This window comes from Geotrypetes seraphini, chromosome 8 (genome assembly GCF_902459505.1).
Source record: "Geotrypetes seraphini chromosome 8, aGeoSer1.1, whole genome shotgun sequence".
Taxonomy (NCBI): Eukaryota; Metazoa; Chordata; class Amphibia; order Gymnophiona; family Dermophiidae; genus Geotrypetes; species Geotrypetes seraphini.
Window position 1 is genome coordinate 131,013,408 of NC_047091.1, and position 19,660 is coordinate 131,033,067.

The 19,660-nt window shown below is 44.8% G+C and overlaps 1 protein-coding gene across 2 annotated transcripts in view; it reads left to right on the top strand.

Annotated features, from left to right (window-relative positions):
- Positions 1 to 8,964, top strand: part of BCR (BCR activator of RhoGEF and GTPase) — a 49,917-nt gene extending 40,953 nt beyond the window's left edge. For both annotated transcript variants that reach the window (XM_033955776.1, XM_033955777.1), the window contains 7 exons: positions 5,151 to 5,210; positions 5,609 to 5,718; positions 6,374 to 6,513; positions 6,855 to 6,989; positions 7,728 to 7,833; positions 7,957 to 8,119; positions 8,309 to 8,964. In XM_033955776.1, coding sequence (XP_033811667.1) covers positions 5,151 to 5,210; positions 5,609 to 5,718; positions 6,374 to 6,513; positions 6,855 to 6,989; positions 7,728 to 7,833; positions 7,957 to 8,119; positions 8,309 to 8,398 — 804 coding nt within the window. In that variant the 3' untranslated portion in view covers positions 8,399 to 8,964. The remainder of the gene's footprint in view (positions 1 to 5,150; positions 5,211 to 5,608; positions 5,719 to 6,373; positions 6,514 to 6,854; positions 6,990 to 7,727; positions 7,834 to 7,956; positions 8,120 to 8,308) is intronic.
- The last annotated feature ends 10,696 nt before the right edge of the window (positions 8,965 to 19,660 follow it).

Below are 19,660 nucleotides of genomic sequence, written 5' to 3' on the forward strand. Positions count from 1 at the left end.
CACCTAGCTAACGCACCCTGTCTTGGGGACGAACTTTTTGGGGAGTCCCTGGATTCAACCACCCAGAAGCTCTCAGCACATGAGACCAGATGGGACACTCTGGTAAAACCTAAAAAGAAGGCTCCACCTGCTCGTCCTTATAGACCACAGTCCTCTTACCAGCGCAGGTTCTCGGCCAGGCCTCTCAACCCGCCCCAACAGCAGCCTCGCAGACCTCGTCAACAACAACACACTCGGGCTCGCTTTCAATCTCACCAACCTGCCAAGCCTCTTCCTCCATCAAAACCATCTCAGCCCTTTTGACTCCTTTCTCCAGGGCATAGCCAGTCTTCCACCATCATTACCTCTTCCTCAGCCAATCGGAGGACGTCTCCAACTCTTCCTCAACCGTTGGGAGGTCATCACATCAGACCTGTGGGTCCTCAACATCATCCGCCACGGCTACTCTCTCAACTTCCAGACTCTTCCACCAGACAACCCTCCTATAGAGTCTGCGTCCCACTCCTCCCAGTCCCTTCTCCTCCTAAGGGAGGTCCAATCCCTCCTTCTCCTCAATGCCATCGAAGAGGTTCCCATAGACCAAAGGGGTCAGGGATTCTACTCCCGTTACTTCCTGGTTCCAGGAGACCTTTGTCCCATCCTCGATCTCCGGGACCTCAACAAATGTCTGGTCAAGGAAAAGTTCAGAATGCTCTCCCTGGCCACGCTTTATCCTCTTCTCTCTCAACACGACTGGCTATGTTCCCTGGACCTCAAAGAGGCCTACACTCACATTCCAATCCATCTGAATTCACGTCGCTACCTCCGATTTCAGATACAGCACCGCCACTATCAGTACAAGGTGCTACCCTTTGGCCTTGCATCATTGCCCAGGGTGTTCACCAAGTGCCTTATTGTGGTGGTGGCCTTTCTCAAGTCTCACAACCTCCAGGTGTTCCCCTACTTGGACGATTGGTTGGTAAAAGCACCTACGTCTCCACTTGTGCTACAAGCCACTCAGTACACCATCTCCTTCCTCCATCTCCTGGGGTTCGAGATCAACTACCCCAAGTCGCATCAGCTTCCCACACAGCGACTTCAGTTCATTGGAGCCGTTCTCGACACCACTCTCATGAGGGCGTTTCTCCCCTCCGACCGCCAACGGACCCTGTTCCACCTCTGCCGCCAGGTGCTCCTTCATCACTCCATTCCAGCTCGGCAGATGATGGTCCTCCTGGGCCACATGGCCTCGACGGTCCATGTGCTTCCTCTGCCGCGACTCCACCTCAGGACACCTCAATGGACTCTAGCCAACCAATGGTCACAGACCACCGTTCCTCTTTCTCATCCCATCTCTGCGACATCGTCTCTTCAGCAATCTCTTCAATGGTGGTTGAACTCATCCAATCTTTCCAGGGGTCTACTCTTTCATCTACCCCCTCACTCCATGATCATAACCACAGATGCCTCCCCCTATGCATGGGGAGCTCACCTGGGAGAACTTCGCACTCAGGGACTCTGGACCCCTCAGGAGCGTCAACATCACATCAATTTCCTGGAACTCAGGGCCATGTTCTATGCCCTCAAGGCCTTCCAGCACCTTCTCTACCCTCAGGTTCTTCTCCTGTGCACAGACAACTAAGTCGCCATGTACTACATAAACAAGCAAGGCGGCACCGGATCTCCCCTCCTCTGTCAGGAGGCCATCCGCATCTGGACCTGGGCCACGGCCCGCAGTCTCTTCCTCAAGGCTGTCTATATCCAGGGCGAACAGAACTCCCTGGCTGACAATCTCAGCCGCATCCTTCAACCTCACAAGTGGACTCTGGATCCCCCCACACTCCGCTCCATCTTTGCTCGGTGGGGCACCCCTCAGGTGGACCTCTTTGCAGCTCCTCACAACCATCAGCTGCCCCAGTTCTGTTCCAGACTCTTCTCTCCTCATCGTCTGGCCCCGGATGCATTCCTGCTCGACTGGACGGATCGGTTCCTCTATGCCTTTCCTCCACTGCCTCTGATGTTGCGGACATTATTCAAACTCCGCAGGGACAAAGCCACCATGATTCTCATCGCCCCTCGGTGGCCTCGCCAACACTGGTTCTCCCTCCTGCTCCAGCTCAGCTCCAGGGAGCCCATTCCTCTTCCTGTGTTTCCTACTCTACTTACACAGCAGCATCACTACATCCCAATCTGTCCTCGCTCCACCTGACAGCTTGGTTTCTCTCGGGCTGACCTCTCCAGAGAATCTATCTCAGCCTGTCCGTCGTATTCTGGATGCCTCCAGGAAACCGGCCACCCTCCAATGTTACCATCAGAAGTGGACCCGGTTCTCCTCTTGGTGTCTGCTTCATCATCACGATCCCACCTCATTGGCGGTGGAAACCGTACTGGACTATTTGCTCTCTCTCTCCGACGCTTGCCTCAAGTCGACCTCAATCAGAGTCCACCTCAGTGCCATCACTGCATTCCATGAGCCTATCCTCGGAAAACCTCTTACGGCTCATCCCCTGGTTTCCCGGTTCATGAGAGGCCTCTTCAATGTCAAACCACCTCTGAAGCCTCCTCCAGTCGTCTGGGACCTGAATGTGGTTTTATCAGCACTCATGAAACCTCCGTTTGAGCCTCTTGCCACAACTTCACTCAAATTTCTTACATGGAAGGTGCTTTTCCTCATTGCCATCACCTCTGCCAGGAGGGTTAGTGAGCTGCATGCACTGGTTGCCGACCCACCTTTCACTTTTTTTCACCATGATAAGGTGGTTCTGCGTACCCATCCTAAATTCCTTCCCAAGGTGGTCTCGGACTTTCATCTCAACCAGTCCATTGTGTTGCCTGTCTTTTTCCCTAAGCCCCATTCTCATCCTGGGGAACAGGCATTGCACACGCTGGACTGTAAGCGTGCCCTTGCTTACTACCTTGACCGTACCAGGGCTCACCGCTCATCTCCTCAGCTCCTTTTGTCCTTCGACCCTAACCGTCTAGGTCGTCCTGTCTCCAAACGGACGCTTTCCAACTGGCTTGCTGCCTGCATTGCGTTCTGTTATGCTCGGGCCGGTCTCTCACTGGAAGGTGCTGTCACGGCCCACAGGGTCAGAGCTATGGCTGCTTCTGTGGCTTTCCTCCGTTCCACGCCCATCGAGGAAATCTGCAAGGCGGCCACTTGGTCCTCAGTTCACACATTCACTACTCACTACTGTCTGGATACCTTCTCCAGACGGGATGGGCACTTTGGCCAATCTGTGTTACACAATTTATTTTCCTAATGGCCAACCATCCCTCCTCCCTCTCTGTTAGCTTGGAGGTCACCCATGCGTTAAGAATATGCTGCCTGCTTGTCCTGGGATAAAGCACAGTTACTTACCGTAACAGGTGTTATCCAGGGACAGCAGGCAGATATTCTTACGACCCACCCTCCTCCCCGGGTTGGCTTCTTAGCTGGCTTATCTTAACTGGGGACCACGCACTCCTCCGTCGGGCGGGAAGGCACACGCGCATGCGTGGTGCGGCCAACTAGAACTTTCTAGTGAAAAATGTCCGTACCGGGGCTCCGTCGGTGACATCACCCATGCGTTAAGAATATCTGCCTGCTGTTCCTGGATAACACCTGTTATGGTAAGTAACTGTGCTTTTTGTGGTGATGGATTTCTAACCCTCTTGTTTAAGTCAGTCTTGTTAGTCTCTTGTTTGTTTCTCCTTTTTTTTAGAGTTTTACTTGTTTAAAATGTTTTATAATATAAAACCACCTAGAAGTATGATAGGCAGTATATCAAATTTTTAATAAACTTGAAACTTTATCTATCAAATTTCCATCTTCTCTCCCATTCCCCTACTCATTCCTTCCTGAGCCTTCCATTTATTTTCATCTTCAATGTACCTCCATGCTACCTTTTGTTATATCTATCCTCTCATCCATTTCCTTTTCACCCTCTCCTTCCCCTCAGGGTTGTACCATTCTCGGCATCTTCTTTCCTCTACCCTTATAGCCCAGCATCTCCTTCCCATCCTCGTAGCCTGACATCTCCCATTCTCTTCCCTCACTCCCATTTCCAGGCATCTCTCCATATTGTGCTCCTGGATCCAACATCTCCCTCCTTCTCCCCTTCCATCTCCTGTGTATCTCTCTCAGGGGAATGGGAGAAAGGAAGGCCGCTAAAATGAATATATGGCTCGGAAAAATGATGTTAGAGGCTTCTTCTTACTTAGATTTTAGGAAATTACTAAAGACTCAATTATTTAATAGGCTGGTATTGTAATTGTTGTCTTTTTCTTTCATTTTAACCATGTTGCATTGTACTCCTACATTTCTTACCTGTATGGTTTGCACTTCCATTTTGATCAATTTTACTGAAATGTCTGTACTTTTATTTTGATCATTTTATTGATATGTATGTATTGCCTTTTTTGCTATATTTTAATAAGATGTTTTATGGACATGTATGTATTGTTTTTCTCATGCTGTGAGCCACTTAGAACCTCCCCAGTATGGCGGCATATAAATAAATTATTATTATTCTCTACCTGTCATCTACCCCCCCTGTCCAATACCTCTCTCTCTCTCTCTCTCCTTTCCTTGTGCCCTATGTCAAATCTCTCTATCCCCCTCCATGCACCATCTCTCCCTTCCTCCCTTCTATCATGTGCAATTTCATCCTCTCCCCTCACCATGCATATCTCCCTCTCCTCCCCTTGTGCCACTATCTTTCCTTCCTCTTCTCCCCTGTACTCCAAGGTTTGCTTCTTCGGGTCACAGTATCAGCAATGACTGCCACAGAGAGACTTCAGGTCAGCAGCAGGCAGCATGTGGGAATTGCTGCTGATACTGTGAGATGGCAAGATTCAATGCTGACATAGCGAAATTCTGCGTGGAAAAAGGGAATTCCATTCCTTCCTCCCATTCACCCGTGCAGGACTTCCCAATTGAACCTCCCCCCCTACCGTAAGACCTCAACTTTTGGGCCTGATAAATCAGCAGCAGCATTTCCTCCCTGCCCCAACCACAGTTCTGCAAACATAAATGCCCTGCAGCACTCTTCCCAGCTAACACTCGCATATAGCTCTGCCAATGCATTTGGAGCTCAGGCTGGAAAATGGTGCACACAGTTTTCTAATCACAGTAAGAGACTTACCTCATTCTTACCTACACTAAATAATCACAGATGTTTGTTTTACAGTTGGATCCACAGTTATTGCAGAACAAAGATTGGCAGCGTACTGTGATTTCCATGAATGGAGTGAGTACACAGAGCAGGTGTTGATTCACACAGGCCGTGGCATTTTCATATTTTGCATGAAACCCCCTTCCTCTAGATGTGGGGAGTCTCCTCTTCTGCATTCATACCCCTTTTCTTCTGCTTGTGGTGACTTTGGGCAGGTTGCAGCCTCTAGTTCCATTTAGTCTCAAACCTTGCAGAGCTATAGTGGATGAAAAGCGCTTGTTTTTCATTTTGTATGTGAAATTAAGATTGGAGAATCTACCTTTTGATAAGTATTAACAAAGTGATGTATAGTTTAAGACCCAAAATTTAAAAAATATAAACTTGACAGTTAGCCTGATAAATGTCTGGATCGCTAAGTGAATCTGGATCAAGTTTGCCTAGAGTGTCGGCTTTTTTTTTTTTTTTCCTTGTAGCCTGAAGTGAAGCTTTCTGTGAAGTTTACCAGCCGAGAGCTTAGTTTAAAGAGGTTGCCATCTCGGAAACAAACTGGAGTTTTTGGTGTAAAGATCTCATTTGTCACCAAGTAAGTATTGCTTTCTTGGATTCTCACCCCTCCCTCCACCCCCCCATGCAAAGCTCTTTCTTTATTCATGCATAGAAGTATATCAGTATCATATCTTAAGTAATTCCCCTCAAGTTCAGGTTTGAACCAGGACAGTACTTTGTAGGCTTCATTGAACATAACTTTTTCGCCAGATGATGCTGACTGGAACTATTCTGCTTTATTCTGAAGTTGGGTTAACTGTTCTTTGGCAGGATTTGTTAGCTAGGTCATGGGTGAGCTCTGCTGTGTGTTCAGAGCTTAAATAGTGAAAAGTGGGTCACACAATCTATTCTTTTATTGTTTCTATATCTGTCTGTGTATCTACTTCAAATTTGCTTCTCTCCTGCTGGTGTCCTGTAATTGCAGATCTTCATAGATGGAGCTCAGTTCTTTTTGCCTTTTGGTATTCTCTGCTCCCTTGTTTGGTGTTCTAAAAATCAGTTTTCATTATTAATAAAATTTAGATCCTACTGTCTCCAACATTCACAGTGCATTGCAACCTTATAAAATCAACAAAAACAATAAAAACTATAGTAAATAAAAGCACAAAAAATAAGTCACACAGTTCTTGATTTTTCTCTCATTTTCTTATCATTCTCTTGCACTGACCATATCATCATACCCCTGGTTACAGGAGGGAAAGGTCAAAGGTGCCTTACATTGTGCGGCAGTGTGTGGAGGAGATTGAGCGCCGAGGCATGGAGGAAGTAGGGATATACCGTGTCTCTGGAGTGGCCACTGATATTCAGGCTCTGAAGACTGCATTTGATGCTAGTAAGCATTATTTCTGCACTTAAAACTTCTCAGATGAAACATAAAAATAGGTTATTTAGGGGTCCTTTTACTAATCTACAATAAGCGCTAGCCCACGCTTACCACATGATGCTATACTGCCTTTCCTGAAGGCATAACAAGACAGTTTACAGACCAGGAGTAAAATTAAGAAATAGAAGGAACACCATTCAATTTTTGTGCATTGTTTGTTGGAATGGAAAGGTGCTATGTGCTGGAATGGGCTAGCAACATGAAGATGCTGCTATAGGATTACATTGAAGCAATATGGTAGCATGAATCAGTTGAGACATACTGAGCTTACAACTTCTTGTGTCTTGCAGATAATAAAGATGTATCTGTGATGATGAGTGAGATGGATGTTAATGCTATTGCTGGCACATTGAAACTCTATTTTCGGGAGCTTCCTGAGCCTCTATTCACAGACGAGCTCTACCCAAATTTTGCTGAGGGCATTGGTATGTATACATAGAAAGTGTTACATAAAAGAACTGTTATGGCTTCCCAGTCTGCCCATTTCTACTTGTCTGCTCTTCTGTCATAGGTCTTACTAGTTTTGTGATATGTTTCCCTTGCTCTGCTATTAACGTCCCTATGTGTCTATCCTATATATGCTTGAGCTCTGCAAATGTCTCATTTTTTCTGTGGTGGTCTCATCCTTCCATTTCTTAAATTTTTCATTCTGTGGAAAAAAGCTACCTTCTGATGTTTTCATTTAAGTATTTGTATCATATCTTACTTCCATATCTTACTTGTATCTTTTCATATCTTACTTCCAGACAGTATATTTTTAACTACTTTGTAAAAGGCTTGTTGTATGACCCATGCACCATTTTGGTGGCTCTTCTTTGAGCTGCCTCTGCTATATCGGTATCCTGCAGATGTCCACAAGATGCTATGGCTCTTTTTTGCTAAATTCTGGACTATGACTTGAATTTTGACTTGGGCTATTCTAATTGAAACAACTTCCTTGTAGTTAATATTAGGAGCAGAAGATGAAGAGCGTGCCAATTTTCAGAGTGTTACAAGGTGCTGTATCCTTCCAGTGCCTATTCTGGAGAACTGTATTATGAGATAGTAAAATTCAGATCTCATAGCAGGGAAGTTTCACAAACAACATGTGATGCTATAGTAAATATGAATCTAACTTCTACACCTTGACTTCATTTTTACTGCTTTCTTTTCTCATTCAACAGTTCTTTCAGACTCTGTTGCAAAAGAAAGCTGTATGCTAAATCTGCTGCTGTCACTTCCAGAACCCAACCTGGTGACCTTCCTCTTCCTCTTGGACCATCTAAAGAGGTAACCATGCCCCTCTCCCCAAGTCAATCTCTACCTTGTTCCTCCAAAACATTTTCTCACCACATGTCCCCCTTTGTTCCTCCCCCTCACTTTGGTTCTCTTTTTTTTTTTCTTCTCTCTCAGAGTTGCAGAGAAGGAAAGTGTCAATAAGATGTCTATGCATAACCTAGCAACAGTGTTTGGTCCCACGTTGCTGAGACCCTCTGAGAAGGACAGCAGAATTCCTGCAAACCCCTCACAGCCCATAACACTGACAGACAGCTGGTCACTAGAAGTCATGTCACAGGTCTGGAGTAAAAGCAGTTGGCCTATTAGTACAATTGTGACATTTACATTCCGCAGAAGGGCCAATGGGCAGACTAGATGGGCCATTTGGCCTTTATGTACCGTCATGTTTCTAGCAATTCCCCCTGGGGATGGAACATTTCTTATTTCAGACTTCTTGAATGAATTCTCTCATACTCTTCTCTTTCAGGTTCAAGTTCTTCTTTACTTCCTACAGCTGGAGACTATCCCAACACCAGACAGCAGGCGCCAGAGCATCCTGTTCTCTACAGAGGTGTAGGTGCCAGGGTACTACCAGTTTGCTGATTTAAGACATCTTTGCAGCACATTGTAATCCAGTCCCAACTACAGCCACAGCCGGGACTCTGTTGTCAGTTGGTGCTGGAGCTTTGTCCACAGATGAGCTAAGAACTGCTGAGAAGGAAGACCTACCACAGTGGCACTGTAAAGCAATGGACTCAGCTCTTTGCCACAAGTTAACAGACTTAAACACTAAAGCACAAGGTTGTCATTTCAAATAAGGCAGAAGCCTACGCACCTCCTTTCTATGGACTTAATTTATTATAAAGGATTCATAATGTTTTCTAATTGAATTATGTTGCTCAGAAAGCAGATCTCAACTTTTTTTTATAAACAATTAATATGTGAGGATCTTGCCCACCGCTATGCATGTCATAGGCCAATCAGGAAACTTCTCTTTTCAAACCATGCTGTTTCCTGTTGTGGGGTGTTTTGGTCCAATGAGTATCCAAGGAGCAATGGTTTATTCTTTTTTGGAGCAATTCATAAGCATAATATGTCTGTATTTCTTAAGAAGAAGAAAAATGAACATTTTAAGCCTTTGTTTTTCCTTCTTGGAGTGGGGTTCTGTATGTGTATTTCTGGGTTGAATCCTCTTTGGTTCAGTTACTGAACACAGAATTGCACCAGTGTTTCCATGCATAAGATGAATTGATTCTTGTAGGCCTTGCTTCTATGATACTATAACAGGAGCCTTGTGTGTTCCAGCTCCAGCCTTGAGTACTGCAATTCAACATGAATTTAGGCCAGGACATTCTATTCTCTAAGAGAAGAGTATGCTGAGTAGAGAATGAGGTTATCAGCAGTTCTCTAGAAGAAAGGTTTAGCCTAGAATAATTCTCCTTTTCTTTCCAATATAGCTGTCAGCAGAAAGACATTTTAAAACTAGATACATAGCATGAGGTTCTACCATGGCAGTAAAAGACCCCAATAGGCCACAGGCTTACTTAGTACATTTGTGACTAGCACTGAAAATTCCACTTTCTTTACCAAGTTAGCATAGAATGAGGCACATTACAAGATCCATTAACAAAAATTATTGAAGGAGTTTGTTTTCAAAGCTGTATAGACTTCCAGCTTGAAGGAAGTGCTTGCATGCAGGCCTGTAATAATGATTGAGGACATCATTTTTTTAAAAGTCTTTTTCTCATTTAGTACAGTATTTCATATATTATGTTTCTTTTGTTAGTTTAATGTGGCACATTTTCTGATGCATGATTTCTAAACCTTGACTGGAAAATACTTGCAGCCATCATGCTGCCTTCACTAGTGCTGTAAAAATGCAGGGCCCCATACTTGTTTGGGACTGCTAAAACGGAAGTCTGCTGCACAGATGATGTAGTTGACTTCCCTAAAGCAGTCAACACACATGTAACAAATATTGGCACTATATATTGTACAAAAAAAAAAAATCAAATATGGCAATTCACTGGAACTGATTCCACCAATACTTTTCCTGTAAAGAAGGTAACACATTGGAAGGGGCGTAGGACATTCTACATCCATTTTAGAAAGAAAATGCTGGAGCTATATTGCCAGGGAACAAGGAGAGTTGAAGCAGCAGTCTCAGCAGCACAGTTGAGTAGATATAACCTGTGTGGTTGAAGTGTGCCCGGACAGGGGTCCTAATTGCTGAAGACTTCCCAATGTAGCAAGTTTGGGAGAACAGGTTTCTCGAAGTTAAAATCTTGCTCCAAAATTTTCAGAACAGGGAGAGATGGCCCAGAATGGGCTTACTCTGATTCATGCAGTGATGTAGTTGAGAGGAGATGACTGGAACATGTGACAGTGCTGGGGGAAAGACCACCTTTTATAGTTTTCTTCTGTATTCCAAAGAGCAACCTTGTGCTAATGGTGGTGGAATGGGGTTTTTTTTTTCCTTGGCTGTAAAAGATAGCCTTAGGAAGGAGACCAGAACAGGAGGATGCATCCATTAGACTGGGAACCTAGAGCATAACCGCAGCACACAGGAGGCAGGTAGCTAACATGTGCTCTGGTCTTTTCTGGATTTTTCTAAGCTCTAGGACTGTGGTTCTCAACCCAGTTTTTGGGCCATAATTTGCCAATCAAGTTTTCAGGAGTCCTACACTAAATATGCAAGAGGGAGATTTACATGCACTGCCTCCCTTACATGCAAAGTTATCTAATGCATATTTTTTATGGACATCCTGAAAATACAACTGGCCAGATGTGCTCCAAAGACTGAGTTGAGAACTATTGCTCTAGGAAAGCTAATCTTTCCATGTTGTGTTTGGATAATGTCACTGGTGTGTGGCTAGTCTCCTGCTTGTGCATGGAGAAAATCAGTCTCCAGGAAGCTGCAAGAATGGCCTCGGTTCCAAATGTCTTTCCAAAGCCTGATACTTGATTCAAAAAGTCCCCCATTCAAGGAAATAATATGATGAGGCTGCAACTACCTTGATTTAACCAAAAAATAAAAATATTGGCATCTGTTTCTTCTAACCAAAAGATGATTTAACTGAGAATGACTACTTTCTGTTATGTCCCTTCTGGATTCCATACACTAGGTGTTCAATCCTAACCCGCAATCTGGGAATTGCAGAAATCCAACACTTTTCTGAGTGCTCCTCCCACTTAGACTGAGAGCTAGAGCTATATATAGTTTCAATTTCTGCAAGCAATCCATGGGACCTCTCAGAGAGAGAAAGAGATAATGGTTACTATGAATGGGCAGACTAGATGGGCCATTTAGCCTTTATCTGCCGTAATGTTTCTACGTTTCTTTTGAATTGTTCTGCTTCTTTTTCTTATTTTTTCACTTAAACTTTGTATTTTTCAATGGCTTCAGTGCCTTGAGACCCCTTTCTGGTGGTCCCCTGTTGGTGGAAAGGACTCAGTCCTGCGGAGTTAGACTGCTGCTTCACGGAGAAACTTTAGTGGATCTGTGGAGCCAGCCTGTCTTGTGTCACCATTCTTGAACTCAGGGGTCCATTCTCCTGAGAATTTGCTTGCCCACTGACCTTGTCAGGGGTTTAAGCACAGGCTTTATGCATCTGAAGTGACACTTCCCTGGGTTTCAGGGTGTGGGCTGCATTTCCTGCCCCTGATTGCATGGTGAGGATCCATAGGGCTAGAGGTTAGTCTGTGTTCATCTGACCGGCAGTCATCTTCAAGTCTGGTCATTTTGGAGCTATTCGGAGGCAGAAAATCCTTTTCCTCCATTCAGCTGCTGCGTGAAAGAGCTGACAGGCTGGCATATCAGAAACTATGAGTAATCCTCCATTATTTCCAATGAAAATTTTGGGGAAGGGTTGCTAAACGTTTTAAAAATTGTTTTTCACAGTTTCTGAAGGTAGAATTTGGGTCCCCCACCTCTCCAGACCCCAAATTGCTATTTTTTATTTTTGGATTTTGTTTGTTTTTGGTGTGAATTCGCTGGTGGCAGCCATATTGTATTTTTTTTGTTTGTTTGTTTAAATTTTCTTTTATTAAGAAAAGAAGAATACAAAGAAGTAAACCACAATCTGAATACAAAGAACCAGGAACAAATCAAAACACAAGACAAAAGGGTCTATCGCGTGGTTTCTGCGCGGAGACAAAAGATACTCATCAAAAGCCAAGAACAACCCACCCCCCAAACCCCCCCCTCACCCCCCCAAGCACTCCAGTGTCAGAAATTCGCCATATTGTATTTTAATCAGTCTTTTGTTTTTTTTAAGTTTTATTTCTGCCTCAAAACCCCTCGATTTGCTTAAAAATATTTTGAGATGGACTCCCCAGCACCTAATCTGTTGAATATGTGCTACATCATGCTGGGGTAGGGGGTGGGAGCTATGGGCTTCGCCTCCTTGAGATCCCTCAGGGTTGGGGAGCCAGCCTGGGTCCATGATTTGGAGGAAATATCTCACCCAGAGGTTGTTCTGGAGTTTGGCACCAAACGCCTATGTTCCAAGTCTGGGGACTCTTTTGACATGGTGCGAGTGCCTTAGCAGGGCCCTGCAGTGTTCACAATGTGAATTTTCACCAGACCTTTTTTTGGCTCCTCTGGAAAATGTATTCTTTGAACCCAGCTTGTTGGACATTGCTGGTGGGTGCGTCTGTTTCTTCTAACCCAGTTGCGCCAGTAGCAGAGGTCCTTTTTCAGGAGCCCTCTTGTCTGGCTATGGCAGAGCTCAATTACATTATGCCATTCGAATATTATGCTGCTTTTATCTCTTGACACTGCTTTTATTTTAGATCTGGCTGACACCCTTGCTGGGACTAGTTCACACGGTCACCCTGAGTGGTCAGTTTTGGCTTGACGACCCCTTCGTCAGCAGGCTTTTTATGCATGGATTTGTCCATGTATATTGCTGGGGCTCTGCAAGAGCAAAAAAAAACACAAAAAAACCCTCTGTTTTTCCATTCCATCCATGGCTGCTTGGTCTGGTTACAGGACAAAAGGATGCCCAAGCTGCTCTTTCTGGCTTTCTCAAGCTATGTCTAAGCTTTCGCCGCTGGATCCTGCTTTCAGCAGTTTTGAGCACCCTAAGATGGATTCCGCCGTTGTGCAGAATACCCAACACATGGACCTCCCTAGTGTTGGAGGAGAAGTGTTTAAGGATTCCCAGGATTGCACAGTGGTGGTTTTGTTTATTTAAAAAATTATTTTAAAAACTTTTTTGAAGTGTCTTATTCAGGTTTCCAGGCGGCGACAGCCTCCTTTATGGCAAGTGCATGTTAGGCATGCTTGCACAGGGTGCCCTCTGTGGAAGTGGAGGTCTGTCCCCAACTAATGCTGAACAGTGTGGATTATGGCAGACACCCTTTCTGATCTCATTCAAGTTATTATCGCTTATGCAGTGTCTGTGTTGGCCTCATTGGTTCTGTCCTTGGGCTGGGATCGCTGCCTCCAAGGCCACTTTAAGCAGACTTCCTTTCAAGAGTTAGCTTCGTTTTTGGGACAGGTCTGGATGACCTCAGGGCTGGTGTTGCAGTTCACTGACCTAAGTCTCTCCCTGTGCACAAGTCTCGCCGGACTTTGGGAGGGTATGCCGTTTTCAGAGATCCTTGGGCTCTTCCTCCCAAAAATATTCCCAGGGATACGGTCTCCATGACAACTCTTCTATTCCAGCTGTCCTCAGCCCTCCAGATCCATATCTTCAACTGCCAGCTCCAGACTCCGTGCCTTCTACCTTGCTGTGCGGTATGCTTGGAACAAGCTGCCCTAAGGTGGGCTCAGTCTCTGGCAGTGTTCAAGGCCCAATTAAAAGCCCACCTCTTCGGAGTGCTTTTGATATCTAAATCCTCTCACCTTAAGTTCTGCATCCTCAACCCTGTCATGTCTGTCCAAGTTACACTAAGTTCTTCCGAGGAGGAACATCTATTAAATGTCAAAATGTACAGCACTGCATACGCCTTTCAGTGCTATATAAGTGATAATTAGTAGCAGTAGTAGAGCCAGTTGGCGCTGTCTCAGACTTTGGAGTATTTGGGCCTTCTCTCTGACATGCGGCAGGGTCAGGGGTTTCTTCCCAAACCACGCAGTCTGAAATTTCAATAGCAGATCATAGATCTCCTGTACCTTCCAACTCCCACGCCTGGCATTATCTGCAGGTGCTGGGCCAATGCGTACTTGCATCCTCTACAGGAGTCCCTCCTCTTTTGCTGGTCTCCACAACATCATCCTTTTCAGATGCCGCTCCCCTGGATGACACCAGCATGCAGAAGTCTGCGCTGGTGGGAGAAGCGTTGTGCCAGGGCAAATTTCTTCAGATCTTAGAGTGGTTAACTCTTATGATGGATCTCAGCCTGTCAGGTTGGGGTGATGACTTTGGGGACTGCAACATTCAGGGGCAGTGGTCTCGTCAGTGGTGTTGGTCAATCAATCATTTGGAGCTTCAGGCGATTTGCTTGGCATTACTCACTTCCAGCCTCTTTAGAAGGAACAATGCCACGGCGGTGGTGTATATAATTTGTCAAGGGGGCACAAGAAGCACTCCCTTGGGCCAGGAGGCTCGCATGCTGTTTTGCTAGGTGGAGTTACGTCTTCTGTCCCTTGTGGTGGCGCACATGGCAGAAGTTGACAGGGGAGAGTGTGGCCTAGTGGTTAAAGCTACAGTCTCAGCACCCTGAAGTTGTGGGTTCAAACCCACATTGCTCCTTGTGACCCTGGGCAAGACACTTAATCCCCCCTTTGCCCCAGGTACATTACATTGATTGTGAGCCCACCAGGACAGACAGGGAAAAATGCTTGAGTACCTGAATAAATTCAAGTAAACCATTCTGAGCTTCCTTGGGAGAACGGTATAGAAAATTGAATAAATTCCTCAGTCGAGAAGTCCTGGACCTAGGAGAATGGTCCTTCTCATGGAAAGCATTTCCATCTGATTGTACAGTACTGGGGCTCAGCCCCAGATGACCTTAATGGTGTCAGTAGAGAACTCGAGGGTCAGGCACTTTTTCAGTCATTGAACAAAGCACAGTAACTTAGGGCTGGATGCAGTCATTCAGCCCTGGCCACCTCATGAACTCCTTTACTTGTCTCTTCCGTGGCCTGCGGTTGGTTGGGTCATCCACCAGATAGTGACGCATCCCAGCTTCATGATTTGAGTTGCTCTGGGCTGGCCTCATCATCCATAGTTTGTGAATCTCGTCAGTCTTCAGTGGGACATGAAGCTCAACCTCCTTCTCCCTGGCAAACTTCTCAGTCAGGGTCCAGTGTCCATGGAGAATCTACAGTGTTTTGGTCTTCTATCATAGCTCTTGAGCGCTTAGCTTTGCTGAAGCGGTTCTTCAGATGTAGTCCTCTCAACACTCATCACTTCTTATGTCAAAGCCTGGAAGGCTTTCCATCAGTGGTGTGTTAAGGATCAGGTGGAGCCTGAGAAGGCTCCCATTTTGGTGGTCCTGGCTTTTCTTCCAGTGGGCCTAGAGAAGGGTTTAACAGTTGCCTCCCTTAAAGTTCAGATTGCAAGCCTTTTGTACTTCAGTGCACACAAGAGGTTCTAGTTCACTTACTGCTCATCTAGATGTGACCAGATTTATGAGAGGGGCGCTTCGTTTGTGGCCTCCCTTGCGTCCTCCTTTCCCTTCGTGGAATCTTAACATCATTTTTCAGAGCCTTTGGGGAAGCTCCATTCAAGCTCCTGAAAGATGCTACTCTTCTGGATCAAGACTGTCTTTCTGGTTGCCATTGTCTCAGTTTGGTGTATTTGGAGCTTCTAGCTCTTTACTGCAGGGAACCCTTTCTCCGTATTATGGACATGGAAGTTGTTCTCTATACTGTACCTTCCTTTTCTCCTGAAGATGGTTTCTACCTTCCATGTCAACTAGGAGGTTCATTTGCCAGCATTTCCACAGGATTGGGCAAAAGGATCAGATCTTGCATAAGTTGGATGTCAGGAGAGTCTTGCTCCTCTATTTGAAGAGAACTAATAATTTTCAGCTGTCTGATCACCTCTTTAATTCTGACTGCTGTGCCTCACCATGGTCTGTTGGCCAGGGTTCAAGTCCTCGATCGCTCAGTGGGTTCAATTGGCCATTTTCCACATCTTACATCGCTCATGGCAAGGAGCAACAACTTCCATGGCCTATTTGACTAGAAGTGTTGCTGTGTCATGGGTAGAGTCTTGCATGATTCATCCACATGAAATTTGCAGGGAAGCTACTTGGTCCTTTCTTCATACATTTCCCAGATTTACCGAGTGGATGTGGCGACTCATTTGGATGCCGTTTTTAGGACCTCATTGTTAAGTGCCGATTTTTCTGTCCCTCCCTAGCTGCTACCATTGCTTTGGTATGTCACCTAACGTATGGAATCTGGAAGGGATGTAACAGAATGGAAGATTCGGTTTTTACTTTCGATAATCTTCTTTCTATTAGTCCCTGTAGGATTCCATATGACTTGCCCTCTCTGTGTATGCTGTTGTTTGGAATAGCCTGCTTTCTGCCTTGCTTATTCTCCTTACAGTATTGAAGACTTTCCAGCTAGTTGATGTATTCTGTGGGGTTTTCTACTTCTGTGAGTATGCTTAACTGAAGGCTGTCTCAAGTGGGTGCTTGTAGCACACAGTAAAGTTAGTTCTACATTGTTCCTCAATGTTTTTCTTGGTTGCCTTTGTGCCTCTTTATTACTTGTTTCATGTTTTGCAGAGCAGACCAGTTTATAAATTATTTGTTGCTGGGGATCTTCTTCCGTACCCCCCTTATCATGGATTTGTTCAGGTATGTTGCTTGGCTTTGGGACTCAACTGTATATGGCTTTAGCTCTAAGTCGGAGGAACATGTGCTCAGTAAAGTATTGGATTTCTGTAACTTCTAGAGTATGGGTTGAGATTGAACACCTACCATATGGAATCTTACAGGGACTAACAGAAGATTATCGAAGGTGAAAACTTAATCTTCCATTAAGTGTAGTGGGCTAAACTCCATTTGGAAGGCACTGATAACAAACTTACCCCCCTCCTTTTTTTTTTTTTTACTAAACCATGATAGCAGTTATTAGCGCAGGGAGCTGGGCTGCTCCCAGCACTCATAGGAACTCTATGAGCACTGAGAGCAGCGTGAAGCATTCAGCTCGGCTCCCTGTGCTAATCACCGCTATCATGATTTAGTAAAAGGGGGTGGGGTGAGTTGACCAAAGAGAATATTGTAGGTAATACCAGATAGAAAGGATCCAATGGATATGCCCCTGTATCAAATCACATGCCTAAAAAGCTTGATTTGAGATACTGATGGTATAAAGTGGCCCATTTTTTTTTTCAACTAGCATTGTTACCTCAGCAGACTGATGAAGGCTCTTAATTTGGGCAGAAGATTTAAAAACTTAGAGGAAAAACACAAAGTGCTTGAGTTATAAACTTTAGAAAAGAAACTTTGAGTTAAATTGAGCTGCCACCAAAAGTTCTGATTCTAAATTTATTTTAATACTTGGCTAGTGACCTGCCTTGCTGATGTGAGACTAGACAAGGTAGCAGAACAAAAGAAAATAAAAGATGTAGTTTTCTTTCCATCTTTTAACTTACAAAGATAAAGAGCTTTTTAATTCTTTATTATGAGGGAGTGCTGAAAAGTTCTTAGCTCAATCAACCAACTTCCTAAATTCCGAGTGCTTTTTTTGCCACTGTAATAAAAGAGCTTTTTAATTCTTTATTATGAGGGAGTGCTGAAAAGTTCTTAGCTCAATCAACCAACTTCCTAAATTCTGAGTGCTTTTTTTGCCATTGTAGCTGAAAAGTGTTAACTTATTTTGTTTAAGTGCCAATTTGCAGAAACAAAATTATATGTTTTGGCATTGTTTCAGACCATTGATTGAATTATATCCATGTCATTCTCTTCTTCGTTGGGTTGAGAACTTTTCAGTAACCTCTTGAATACTATCTGGCTTGAACCAAACAAAAATACATTTTTCTGCCATAGCTGTGGGGTAAAATGCAGACCTTCCTTAGCTGAAGTGTTTCCTCAAATTAATTATTAATAAGACTGTCAGCACAGATCTGTGGGGTTAGAAATGTCAACAGTTACAGCGGTGGAATGAGGGGCTAAAACGTGGACCTGCAGCCATGAAATCTGAGACCTCAGCTGTCAATACAGTAAATGAAGATTTTTTTAAGTATGTGCAGTTAAGATCCACGAGGTCTGTGTTTTACCCCTTCCCCAGCAGTGAATTAGGTGAAAAGCTTTCACGTATGTTGGTCTTATTTTGTTGCAATCAACTCCTACTTCAACTAAGCCCTGGACAAACAATTTGATTGTTAGAGCCCATCAGCTTTTAGTGTAAATGAGGCTTGGCTTAATTTAGCTTTATGCCTTTTTCTCTTTGTGTGATAGTCTGCTTTGTTTGTATTGCGGCTATAGCTAGCAACTGATAGAAAAATGTCCAACCCTGCCTAATCAAATCATCCAGGAATCTACTTCCTCCTTTCTCTACCACTACTTTCTCCTTTCTCTACCACTACTTTACCCCTGCCTTTATTCCAGGAGAAAGATATTTGAGAGGATGCAGGCAGTCCCTACCAATTGTCATTCTACGAATTGACTTCCTGGCTCCAGACATTTGCTGCATCTTTCCTTCTCCATGAACAAGCAGCATAGCCAACAGCTACGCATATAGGAGACTTCACAGCTGACAGCACTGAGCCGCAGTCAAATAGTTCAGATTAACCTTTTCCAAAAGGCCTCCAAGTCTGTGTGGTAGCTTCCCACCATAATGTATCCATTGGAAAGACCTGTTCCCTTCAGTTAAAAAATATATATATAAATAACTGGGTTGGGTAGGATGGGATTGTGTGGCTGTTGTATCGTGTTGTCCACAGAACACCTGTTACAGGTGTGCAACATTTGCTTTCTCAACAAGCAGGATCAGCAAAACCCGCAAAGGTGGCAACTCATGAATAGGAGCAACCTGATATATGAGGAGGAGGCAGATTGAAGTTATTAAATGGATATATTTATTAATACACTTTGTAAAGAATAATTTAGAAACATCTGGTCAACACAATAATGTTGCACAAAAGTATGTGGTGTTCTCCAGAAATCTGAGGTACAGAAAGCACTGTTACTTACCGTAACAGGTGTTATCCAGGGACAGCATGCAGATATTCTCAACATGTGGGTGATGTCATCCACTGAGCCCCATTGCGGACAGCTTTTCAAGCAAACTTGATTGAAGATCTAAAAGTTTGCTAGTGCTGCACCACGCATGCGTGTGCCTTCCTGCTCCACTAGAGGGCGCGTCCCCTCCTTGTGGTCTTCAGTTCAGATAGCTAGCAAAGAAGCCAACCCGGGGAGGTGGGAGGGTTGCGAGAATATCTGCCTGCTGTCCCTGGATAACACCTGTTACGGTAAATAACCATGCTTTATCCCAGGACAAGCAGGCAGCATATTCTCGACGTGGGTGACCTCCAAGCTAACCAGGATGGGATGGTGGGAGAGTTGGCAATTTAGGAGAACAGATTACGCAAAACCAACTGGCCGTCGGTCCTAGAAAAGGTATCCAGACAGTAGTGAGAGGTGAATGTATGAACCGAGGACCACTTGGCGGCCTTGCAGATCTCAATAGGCGTGGACCTGAGGAAAGCGACAGATGCCGCCATCGCTCTGACTTTATGCCCCGTGACCTGAACCGGCATAGCAGAAGGAAATACAAGCAGCCATCCAGTTGGACAAGGTACGCTTGGAAACAGGGCGGCCCAACCGATTGGGATCAAAAGATAGGAAGAGTTGAGGAGTCATCCTATGAGACTGGGTGCGTTGGAGGTAAAAAGCCAACACCCTCTTACAGTCCAGGGTGTGAAGCGCC